This window comes from Gouania willdenowi, chromosome 15, assembly GCF_900634775.1.
Source record: "Gouania willdenowi chromosome 15, fGouWil2.1, whole genome shotgun sequence".
Taxonomy (NCBI): domain Eukaryota; kingdom Metazoa; phylum Chordata; class Actinopteri; order Blenniiformes; family Gobiesocidae; genus Gouania; species Gouania willdenowi.
Window position 1 is genome coordinate 538,977 of NC_041058.1, and position 12,756 is coordinate 551,732.

At 42.5% G+C, this 12,756-nt stretch overlaps 1 protein-coding gene across 2 annotated transcripts in view; it reads left to right on the top strand.

Annotated features, from left to right (window-relative positions):
• The window catches only part of tjap1 (tight junction associated protein 1 (peripheral)), a 34,955-nt gene that overhangs the window by 5,342 nt on the left and 16,857 nt on the right, over positions 1–12,756 (top strand). Inside the window, exons 2-10 of one of the 2 annotated variants that reach the window (XR_003675629.1) lie at positions 30–92; positions 444–568; positions 1,477–1,505; positions 2,370–2,531; positions 2,618–2,684; positions 4,439–4,546; positions 8,425–8,508; positions 8,597–9,214; positions 10,100–11,112. Coding sequence is in view for 1 of the 2 variants with exons in the window: in XM_028468514.1 (XP_028324315.1) it covers positions 464–568; positions 1,477–1,505; positions 2,370–2,531; positions 2,618–2,684; positions 4,439–4,546; positions 8,425–8,508; positions 8,597–9,214; positions 10,100–10,654 (1,728 nt within the window). In the remaining variant the exon portion in view is untranslated. Of the gene's footprint in view, positions 1–29; positions 93–443; positions 569–1,476; positions 1,506–2,369; positions 2,532–2,617; positions 2,685–4,438; positions 4,547–8,424; positions 8,509–8,596; positions 9,215–10,099; positions 11,120–12,756 lie in introns of those variants that run through there. The other variant, XM_028468514.1, reaches the window with a different exon arrangement.

Here is a 12,756-nt window from a genome sequence, read left to right on the forward strand (position 1 = left end):
TCTGATTACATGTTGTCTTTGTGTTTCAGGTGATCATCGTTACACAGGAAGAGGAGGAGACAGGATGAAGAGTGAGCTGTGCTGACAAACAGGTGTGTGTGGAAGTCCATGAAATGTCCTAAAGGAAACTTTCAAAATAAGAGCACTATGGATAATGAATTCAAAGTGATTTTAGACTTAGAGTAAAAACAAGTGGAGCGTGAAGGATTTCATCATCAACACAGGCTGTAGCTGTCGATGAGAGCAGCCTGAGGGATGGACACACACACACACACACACACACAGGCTCTGATGTAGGTCGATCAATCAGTGATCTGCTCACAGGGCGTTGAGCTGCTGTCAGTTGGGTTTGTAGCGTCGTGGCGTGCGGTGGTTGGTGTGTTGTTGGCGTGCGGTTGCCGTGGCGATCCTGTCCATGCTTTAACACCTCGCTCTTTCGTCAGGACAAGTCGACAGCACCAGAATGACGAGCGCCGGCCCCAGGAAGCCGTACCGAAAGGCACCGCCACAGCATCGAGAGTCCCGGCATGCCCTGACCTCCACCACCGCCAAGCCTGACGTGGAACAGGTAAATGGACACGCCCCTTGCCCTCCCCCTCTGCCCCCCACACAGGCCCAGCCCTCTGACAGCGACGCCTCCAGTCTGGACCTGTACACTCCGCCGCCGCTCTTCAGAAACCAACGTTACAAACGCCACATCAGCTCCTCCACCTTTCCAAACTCTCAGCTCAGAGGGCGTACCCCCTCAGCCATGCCCCCTAAGGGCATCCTGAAGGCTTCGCCTTCCGTGCGTCACACATATGATGTCATGATGATGTCACAGTCCGTGGAGCAGCTGGAGCAGAGGAAACGCTCCTCGTTAGCGCTCAGCTGGAGGAAGCAGCTCCTGGAGGACAAAGTCAGATTCTCTACGTTCCTGGACGAGCTCACCAGTCGGATTCTTAGCCCCGCCCACCTCAGTTTGCTCAGAAGCCCCACCCACCTGCTGGGAAGCCCCGCCTCCTATCAGCGACAGCGCCACTCTCACAAGAAGCAGCAGCAGGAAGAAGGGGAGGAGTCAGCTGAGCGAAGGCGTCGCTGGGACGACTGGGTGTCGGCGCTACAGCGCAGGAACAGCTGTTTGGAACCTCTGACACACACACAGGAGGGGGCGGGGCTTAAAGAGTTAACACAGGAACACCTGTGCAGACAGGTACGTCAAAGGTCCCTCGGAGCTCCTGCTTTTATTTTGAAAGGAAGCAATGAAACAGGAAACAGTGGCTCCGCCCACAGCTGACTGCTGACCAATGACACTGCAGTAGAAGAAACCGTTGGTGAAACATGGCGTAACCGAGCCTTTGATGTTAGCATACTACGCTAATGTTGATGAAGCTCACTGCTAATCTATATAAATATATAAATATAAAGTCATTAATCGTACTAATGTATTTACTTTCTGAACTCTTCATTATTTCACTCACATCTGATTTTTTCCAGGAAACGCTGCCAGAGTCCGACAGGATCAGGTAATAGCACACTGTGACATCACTATGACATCACACCTACTGTATGACCGTTCAATTAAAAAAAAAAAGGAAATTATTTTGTCAATAAAAAATTGTATATTTCATTGAGAAAAAGAAATAATGGCAAAAATCTAAATTAAAAAAGAATGAAATAATCTCATTTAAAATAAATAAATAAAGGAAATCATTTCTGAAAAAGGACTAGGACACTACTGAGGAATTGTTATCATGATGGTAAAAAAAATGTCAGTCTGAAATTGGAAAATTAAACTGTACATCCCCCTACATTTGGTTTTTTTTCTGTAAGTGGTGAAAAATGTCAGGTTTGAAATTGGGGTGAAAATGGGCAGCACCCCCCCTTATATTTATGATTTTTGTAATCTTTCTTACTTGTGACTCTTTTCTGCATCACTGATTATTCATCTTTTTACTGCCAATATCAGACTTTTCAGAGCTTCAGGAGGTGATTTATCCTGCAGATATCTGAGGCGTGTTCTGGGTGGCGCGTGAGATGAGCTCTCATGAGACTTTACGTGAGATTTAGAAAATGGCCGACAAAACACAAAGCTTTGCTAAAGTGTTAAACTTCAATTTTTCATGGATTTTAGATATTTTTTCAGTGCGAAATGGGTGCAGAATCATTTATGAACATGTTAAAGAGTAGAAGGCGAGAGGAAAATGAAATAAAAATAGAGTAGACGGCGATGCTGCCGGCGCTTCTAGACATCCCTGTTCTTCTCTTTTTCTCTTTTTAATTTTTTCTTTTTTTTTTAACTTTTCATTTTTTTTGTGTTTTTCCCCCTTTTTTTCTGCATCACTCTGACATCACACTATGATATCACATGTCCTCTCTCTATTACCCAGAATGCTGCAGCAGCAGAACGAGGAGCTGCGCTGCCGTCTCTCTCTCTCCACTCACAGGATCGAAGCATTGGAGGCGGAGTTTGACGGCAGCCGTCACTACATGGAGGCGGAGCTTAGCCGAACACGGGACGACCTGGACAAGATGAGGGACAAGTTCCGCAGGTGAGAGAGGGGGGTGGCTTTTATTGTGAAAATCCTCAATAGTCCATGTGATTGGCTGGTGGTGATGATGTCACTCTGTGTCTCAGACTCCAGAACAGCTACACAGCCTCTCAGAGAGCCAATCAGGACCTGGAGGAGAAGCTGCACGCTCTGGTAAACACTGACCTCTGATCTCCAGTCATCATAATACACATCTCACATCAGATATCTATAGTAACAACCATCTGTAGCTCAGTGAGCACATACTGTAATGCTCTGTGTTCTACAGGGGTGTTCATCTCATTTTAGTTCAGGGGCCAAACACAGACCTGTTTCATAAGTGAACCACAGATTTTGAGCAGGAAAAAGAGTCATTTCAACGTTAATGTGTCCGAGTTTGCACTTCCAGGTATAAATCACATATAAAGTATATGAGATCGACAAATCCAAGCATTAAGTGACCTTATATTGAAATTCACATACATTTCTTTGATACAATGAACAATTGTTATTTTATTTAGCAGAAAAATTGGAGAAAATTTGCAAGATTTTGGAAAAATGTGTTTTTGTCATCAATTTGAGTTTTAAAATGACTGCCATCATTTGATGTAAGCGTGGGAAATGTATATCCATGTGTATTTGGAGGGGCTGAGATATTTACAACTGAAATATTTTATAATTTACACAATGATACATGTTTTTACTGTTATTTTTATTTCCTCTCGCAGACCGAATTAGATGCTCAAAAGGGCCTAATTTGGCTGCCGGGCCTTGAGTTTGACACATGTGGTGTACAGGGTCACACACACACTTCCTTTGTTTGTGCTTCTGTTCTCACGCTGCTCTGTGACATCATCATCTTCATCTTCATCTTCTCCAGGCTGCTGTCAGTCAGACCTGGGTTCATGCAGTTACGTTTCATTCTTCTTCTTCATCCCTCCTTCCTCTTCCTCATGTTGTCTTTGGCCCCGCCCACTTATCTTTAGACACAGTGGTCTTTAGGGGACCCACTGGGGATGATCCCTCAGATTTAATAATGCAGATTAAGAGTTTATTCACAAACTAATGTCCAAAGTAGAAACTACTGCAAATAAGTAGTTTTTTTACTGTCAGAAGTAGAGATTAACTGTTAGATCAGGGGTGTTCAACTCGTTTTGGTTAAGGGCTAAATACGAAGCAGTTTGATCATAAATCAGTCACAGATTTTATGCTGGAAAATTAGTAATTTCAACATTATTGTCCCTAGTTTATACTTTTACATATAGATAAAATACAAAATGAGAAACTGACAATATCCAATCAATAAGTGACAGATTATCAGTGTTAACAGGATCTACACTTCACATTTACTAGTTTTTGTGACTAAAAACTAATTTATTAACTAAGGGAAATATTATGTAATCATTTGAGAAAAACAGTTTGACATTAAACATGACTGCAATCATGTGATATAACCACAGGAAAACTGTGAGAGCCTGTAAATATTGTGGAATTTAATGTAAAAAATTATTCATGTTTTATTGACTTTCTCCTGTGGGCCGTATTGGATGGTCTAAAGCAGGGGTCCCAAATCCTGGTCCTCAAGGCCCACTATCCATGTTTTAGATGTTTCCCTCTTCCAACACACCTGATGAAATGACCAGGATCGTTATCAGGATTCTGCAGAGCTTGATGATGATGTCATCATTTGAATCAGGTGTGTTGGAAGAAGGAAACATCTACAACATGCTGGATAGATATATCACTAATAGAGTCAATAATGTGAGGGATGGTCCCAGCAGCTCTAACCCCCGTGGACCCTCTAGGAACAACTGTAATATCCCTCATCATTGGATGTTATTGGTGACTGCACACTCTGCATGCCCTATCCCATCATGCACCTGGGTTAACTGCACTCGCTAAGCCCCGCCCCCTGTTTCTGCTTATAGTTACGGAAAGTGGAGAGGGACAAAAAGACCATGGACCAGGAAATCGTAGAGCTCACCAACAAACTACTGGACGCCAAACACACCATCGACAGATTAGAGGAGCTCAATGTGAGACACACACACACACACACACACACACACACACACACACACACAGTAACACACTTCAACATTCAGGGGCCTGGACTATGGACTATGAAGCTAGATAATTATGTACTGGATTAATCTCAGTTTTACAGGCTTTAATAGAGGTCGTAGTAACCTGTAGATAATAGTCAATGCTAAAGATAAACAATCAAACACACACAGAACCGTCTCACACCGTCATTCACTCACACTTCCCTGTGGAAACGGAATGTGTTAACTCACTGTGACTCTTTTCCCGCTTATGCCCGCCTATTTCCCAGCCTTCCAGCCAATCAACACTCAGAACACATGTAAACAAGTCACACATTGGCAGAGAAAGCTGCACATAAACATGATGCCTTCACGGCCATGGGAAATAATAGTTGTTCCCTGCGCTCCAGCAGCAAATGTTGAGAATGAGCAAAAAAAAAGGGAAAAATGAGGCCTGGTGTCATGGTCTGAGTTTACCTCCGTACTGAGATTATAATCCTAACCCTAACATAATCCAATAAAAAAATAAAACATGCGTCCATTCACTTTGAAAACAAAAATAAAGAAAAATTAATTAAAAATTTTTTAGCAAAAATTAATTTTTCAGTAGTGCACATGTGCGTATATGTGGATATACAATCTCAGTACGATGTGAACTCAGTACATGACATCGGCTCGGGTTCAGGCCAAGAATCTAAACTCTGACGCTCCACACTCCATACCTGTAGGTGGCGGTAATGCATCATTTCGTTGTTTGCTATAAAAAAAGAAGAAGAATGTCATGTGACTTCTCGCATGATGGTGATATCTCAGCGAGTAGCGTTCGTAGCTTCACAAAACAAAACGTCCTGGCGGAGGCACTGAAAGTGTCAACAAACGTGAAGGCAGATATCTGGAAATACTTTAAAAAGCACAAAGACGACAATAAACTGGATAAGAGCAAAACGCAATCCAAGATGCTGCGTGGAGGTGAAATACTGCAGAAACACAACAAATCTTCAAAACCATTTAACAAGACACCACCCAGAAACACAGTCGGTCCCGAAGCACATGCAGCTCGAGAAGGTATTTCATGTTCAGTTACCAGCAAACTCTGAAAATAACAAAGGCTGTCGCTACATACATCTGCAAAAACAAACAACCATACTGTGCAGTTGAAAACGATGGTTTCCGCTGCCTTGTGAAGACACTGGAGCCACGCTACGTCATACATGCAAACAGTAGAGTGACATCGCAATCACAAATATGTACGCAGATGTGAAAAAAGGCATTGCAGCATTACTTAAATCAGCAGAGAGTCGCTCTTACCTGTGACTGTTGGAGATCCAGATCAAGGTACTTAACCATTACTGCTCACTACATAGACAATGAGTGGAAACTCATGTAGCACGTCCTACAGACTAGAGCGGTTCAAACCAGCCACATCGTGAGTAATTTACGTGACCTATTGTGTGAAGCAGTTGGAGAATGGGAGCTGACAAAGAGCCAACCATCGCAACGGACAATGCTGCAAATATTGTCCGTGCGGTGGAAATGATGGACGTGCTGTACGTTGGCTGTTTCTCACACATACTTAGTTTAGCTTCACAGGCAGAGCTCAAAGTTCCAGCTGTGCCACACCTGCTCAGTACAGTTAGGCATCATTTTTTTATCGTAGCACTACAGCAAGTCACCAGCTTAAAGAGAAGCAAAGGTTACTGGGCCTGCCCCTACATAAGCTGGTGATTGACGTGGTGACTCATTGGAAATGCTGGACTGTTTTCTGGAGCAACAACCAACCATCTCAGCAGCTCTACTTTCACCTGAAGTACACAGGAAGTAAAAAGATCTCAGCACCCTGACAGGCTGATATAACAGTTGCTGAAGATGTGGTAAAAGCTCTGCAGACACACTGGTCATGTCTGAGGAAAAGTCACCAACTCCATCAGTTATTACACCTCTGCATGCACAGCTCCTGGACCAGATGACCTGCACCCCCTGTGACCCCACACAGATAAAACAACTCAATACTGCTGCATATGACAACTGAAATTCAAGGTATGTCTAGGTGTTTGTCTTGCTGTGTATAATATATATATATATATATAAAATTGATACATTTATAATATATTAACAATATCCAATGACATGACATGAATGTTATTTAATTATGTTAAAAGTCTTTAAGATATGCGGCCCTGAAGGACATGCTGTATTTATCATCAGCATTAGGTCATCGCTTCAAGGACCTCCTTTTTTGTCTGATGTTGCCTGAGACGACACATTGAACAGATTGATGAGCAAGTGGAGGCATCTAATGTAAGTTACATAACAAGTACAGAAGTATAATTAACTGATCACTGAGTACTGACTGTTCTTGTACACAGCAGTATTTTAAGTTAAATTATAAATCCTATTTTTCTTTGTACTGGCATCAGTATTTAACAGTTGACTTCTACAGTGAATGTCTAATAGATTTTACAATGAAGTTCATTCCTGGATGTTTTCCTTTTTCACCAGGAAGAACCTGCTGTTGATGAGGAAACTGTTCCTGTGTAGCAGTGACTGTTGAGGAGGAGTTTTGCTCTCAAAAAAAAATTTCTGCCCTGATGTTTCTTCTTGGATCATCTTATAAGATAAATGACATGACATCACTTAAAACTCTCACTGACGAGATAGATTTAAGTAACACGTTCCACTTTCTGAAAATCCATTGCACTGGTGGAAGGTGCATTCTGGGTAGTTTCCCCTTATGGCTCATCAAGCAAAGCGCTACCTATGTGTAGCTGAGACCAGTGTCTCATCTTAAACAGTGTTCACAGCTACTGGTGATGTTACAGTAAACAGGAGCTGCTTCACTTCACAACATGTAGATCAGATACTTTTCTGCAGAAAAATCTACAAGTCGACATTTAAGAGAGAAAACACACACGTCAAGTTTCACGGACAGTTTGAGTTTCATACCCCATGGTTTACAAGTTTTTCATAAATATGTTCCAAAAATATGATTTATTACTTTATTGCCATATGCAGTTGCAGAGACTTTTTCAAATATTTTTTGCACAATGTCTGTTTTTTTATTCTGTACATGCAGTGACCAAAATAAGACACAAGGGGGAGTTTAGGATGAAAATGCTTCAAAAATAAAATAAAATTGTTCTAACATTTTGTCGAGGGCTTAAAGGCTTTTTCTGCATCTTGTTCTTTATTGTTCACAGGAATTTAAAAGTATTTCTTACATTTACCAAAGACCTGATTTATTGCACTTTAAGACAATTTAGAATTATTTTAATTTCTGGATGTTTGCTTTTATTTACAATTATGTATTTATTTTTATGGTTGTGTCTCTTATTATACAGTTATATTTGTTGTGCAGCCACTGAAACATTAGAACAAACCTTTGTGAGACTCAAAGTAATGAGAATGTGTTGTTTATAAAGTGTCTGTTACCATTTTATTTACAGTCTGTGCTTTGAGTTGTATTTTTGTTCTGCTCAGGTCATTATAAATAAAACGTACATGATTAATGTAGCATGAGGTTCAATTATTAATGTTAATATTCATATTTTTACTAATGCACCAATATAAAGCTGTAGTTTCTATTTTCATCATTAGTTCTAATGAGAATGTCTAACTGAATGAAAAATCAATCAAAATTGAAAATCATGAATCAAATCGATTTGGAAAATTCAAATCAATACCCATCACTAGTGATTTAGCCTAAGTTACCATGGTGATTTAGCTTTGTAAGACATTATCCAGCTTTGTAGTTCAGCATACACTGATGAAATCCCAGAAGTTAGCGCGATAAGAAGAAATCTAGCTTCATAGTACACGCCCCCAAAGGTTAGATTAAACCTTTGTATTTTGTGTGTGTGTGTGTGTTACAGGAGCGTTACAGACAGGACTGTAACTTGGCCGTTCAGCTGCTGAAATGCAACAAATCTCATTTCAGGAACCACAAATTTGCTGATGTAAGTTTCTTCCCGATGATGTCACTGTGAGAGTGTGGGCGTGGCCGTGAATGTCATTTCAATATGAACTTGCGTCCTGTGTTTCCAGCTTCCGTCTGAGCTCCAGGACATGTTGAACAAACACATGAAGTCCGGCCTCCCTGACCGTGGCTCCGCCCCCTTGGACCCAGACTCTCTCAGTCTGACGCCGGCCGACGTGGTTCCGTCCTCGGTGATCGCTCGTGTCCTGGAGAAGCCGGAGCCGCTGCTGCTGAACTCGGTCCAGTCGTGCAGTGTGGGTCGACCCGTGTCTGAGGATGTGTTCGTACACGTGGACATGACGGCGCCGGAGCAGCCCAACGGCAGCGTGAGGCCGGGCGCCGCCGAGGAGGAGGAGGAGGGGGGCGGAGCTGCCGTGGAGAGGCTGAGCCCGTACCCAGCTCCGCCCCCTCCTTTCCCTCCACGTAAGGTCATCGAGTTTTCCTCGGACGACAAAGTGAAGATCCCCAAGAACTCTCCTCTACCCAACTGCACGTACGCCACGCGCCAGGCCATCTCCCTCAGCCTGGTGCAGAACGACGACGAGCGCATTGCCGCCTCAAGCCCCGCCCACTCCTCTTCCTCCTCCTCGGGAGGGGGTGGAGCCTCGCAGCGCACCCCGCCCTCTCAGAGAGACGCCAGCGAGCCGCTGTCCAGCCAGTCGAGCCCGTTCAGCAGCCCCCCCCAGGTACGTGTACATACTTTATCAGGAGATTATTCTGTATTTATTATTCATCAATAATCAATGTTCTCTGAGCAAAGCACATCTGATGTGTTTACATTATGTCAAGACTAACTTAAAAAAACTACAATAAATCTGAAATGTCAGCCATCAGAACATATTTAAAAAGTCCGTTTTCCCAAAAATATAAAGAATCCACTATAAAATTCTAAATTACATGTTAACAATTGTTACTTTTGCAAAACTAATTTTAAGTGTAAAATAGGTCAATCTATATGGAATTAAAGATATAAACATTGATTTCTGGTCATTTCAAAATATACAATTTTGCATCTTTATTAAAAATAAAAAAATAATTTTTTGATCAATAATTGAATTATAACAAAATATTACATACACAAATGCAGATATGCTAAACTCCCCCTTCATGGTCTGCTTTAAAATGTTTTTTTGTTTCAACGATTTTTTTGTTAAAAAAATTTAAAAATTTGATACTTAGATTAAATTTATAAAAAAAAAAAAATCCTCGTAAAATGTTGTTTTTTATTTTATCAGTTTTATTTTCATTTTGTGAATTTTTTCTTGTCGTTTTAGTTGTTGAACTGTATTTAATGGTGTATCTAGTTCATATTTTGATTAGGGCTGGGCGATTAAAATCCAAAAGTGACACATTGTGCATTTGTTTGTTAATAAATGTGCTTGTGTGACATTTTGTATCAACAAATTGTCTGAATGATCTTTTTGGTCAGACTTTATTTGAATTTTGAGAGTACAATAGTTTGTAGATGTTGTGCATTGATGTATAACTGAGGAAGTTGTTGCATGTTGTTTGTTATAAGAAAATAATTAAAAGCTCCGCCCACTATATTGACCCTTTGTTCCGCCCCCCAGGCCCTAAGCGTGGCGGCGTCCTCCAACAGCTCAGAGGAGGACCTTCTGTCCAGCTGGCAGAGGATGTTCGTGGAGAAAGTCCCGCCCACCACCAGCGAGGCGTTGGCCAATCGCACGTCTTTCAGCAGTCACACCGCCCACGACTTGCAGAGGCCACGCCCACCGCGCTCGGCCCCCTCCCACCATCACCAGCGGGTGGCGTACTCCGACGGCGAGGATGGCTCGTCTGCGCTGAGCTGGACACCAAGCCGCGGCTCCAGCCTGGACACGGACACAGACACCGAGCCACGGGCCCGTCTACTGTTGGACCTGCAGGACGACGCCCCCGCTGTTACCACGGCAACACACGCCTGCCAGGATGAGGAGGAAGAGAGGGAGGAGAGGGACAAACTCCCCCAAGACCTGCCCGTCATCTCACCCCGCCTTCTGGACTTTGACTCCGCCCTCACTGCCCCTCAGCGAGCGCAGAGGAGTCCTAAGAGGATGGGGGTTCATCACCTGCACCGCAAGGACAGCCTGACCCGTGCCCAGGAACAAGGCACGCTGTTAGACTGACTCCGCCCACTCAACAGGTCCCACCCACATCCTGACCTGGGCTCAGGAGCAAGGCATGTTGTTAGACTGACCCCGCCTACTCAACAGTCCCTGCCTACAACCACAGCCTGACCCGCGCCCAGGAGCAACGCATGCTGTTAGACTGACCCTGCCCACTCAACAGGCCCCGCCCATAGCCTGAACCGGGCCCAGGGGTAAGGCTTGCTGTTAGACTGACTCCGCCCATTCAACAAACCCCGCCTACAACCACAGCTGACCCGCGCCCAGGAGAAAGGCATGCTGTTAGACTGACCCCGCCCACTGTAAAGATGGCTTAACATGAACCCAGGAGCAAGGCATGTCTGCATTGGCCCCACCCACCACAAGGCTCAACCTATACCCAGAGGCTCCACCCCCCCACAGGAGGAAGCCATACTCACTCTCTCTCTCTGTGTGTGTGTGTGTGTGTGTGTGTGTGTGTGTGTGTGTGTGTGTGTGTGTGTGTGTGTGTATGTGTGTGTTTGTGTGTGTGTGTGTGTGTGTGTGCGTGTGTGTGTGTGTGTGTGTGTCTCTGTGTGTATGTGTGTGTGTGTGTGTGTGTTCTTACCAGGTGAATCACCATGGTAACTGATGCTGAACGACTAACCTGGTCTGGACCAGGTTAAGTTCTAGGATAGGATCTGAGCCAGTATTAAGCCCCGCCTCCTGACCAATCAGTTGTCTTGGAAAGCGAGAAGGACAGCTGCTCTGTTTGGTTAGAGACATTAGGATCTATTGATCCAGGATTTATTGATCCAGCTTCAGAGTTCAACATTTAAAAAAGACTTTTCCAACTTGCTGAATGTTTAGTAAACATCTGAAACACACAGAAAAGTGTGTGTGTATGTGTGTGTGTGTGTGTTTTAACACTGAATGTAACACTAACGTTGTAGTGACATCACAGTATTGATCTGTTATTAGCTGTTATTGATTAACCCCGATATGTAAAAACACACAAACACAACACGTGTGTGTGTGTGTGCACTTGATGAATGTGTGCTAAACTGAATGTTGGTCTCACCAATCAGAGCCTCAGAAAGAGTCACATGACTCCATGTTATTATACATGTTCATTTTCCTCCTCATGTCTGATTTCAAAATAAAACCACTCCCAGTTCCTTTCAAAATAAGAGCTGGCACTGATTGGTGAGCTATCATTTCCAGTGTCCGACCCTCGTTTCACCTTTCAAGTTTCATTTCCCTGTTAACCAATGAAAATATGACGATGAATGAAGCCCCGCCCACATGATGATGGTTCACAAGCCGAAGGCTTTTCTGTTCTGGTTTAAATCTGAACGAAGAAGAGAGACTGTTATTATAACCCACTAATGATTTTATTTTCTCTATTTGAACACTGACATATATTTCAAATCTAATAAAAGTATTTTAAATGTAAATGTGTTTTTTGGGTGTTTTAATTTCCTGCTTTGTGTTGTGAAAGCAGCGGTTCCCAACCTTTTTCTGGTCGTGACCCCATTTTTTATACCACACATTTCTGATCTCCCTTTTTTTCCTCTAAAATGAGTTTTTTCATCATGTTTGTAATAATGTTACATTTACAGAGTAGAAAGCATTTAGAGAAACCAGATTTTTTTTATTTTAAGAATCAGAATCATCTTTATTCGCCAAGTGTATGTTGTACACACGAGGAATTTGACTAGACTTATTGGAGAATTGAAAGTATAGAGTAGTTGTTTAAGATTGTTTTCATTTGAAATATATATTAATATTTTTAGTCATCTTTATGATTCCTAGACATTTAAGGCAAGGCAAATGTATTTGTATAGCGTATATTTCATACACAAGGCAACTCAATGTGCTTTACATGATAAAACATTCAATTGTTTAAAATCAATAAGAACATTTAAAATCATCAGTAAAATTAATTAAAATCATCAGTAAAATCATCATGACATCATCAACATGACCATAAATCTCTATCAATCATATACAGAGGAGAAAAAAAGTTCCTATAACTTTGATTTAAAAATGTTCACATGTGATGCTGACTTCAGTTTGTTCCACTTCTTTGCAGCATAACAACTAAACACAGCATCACCATGGTTACTGTGAGCTCTGGGCTC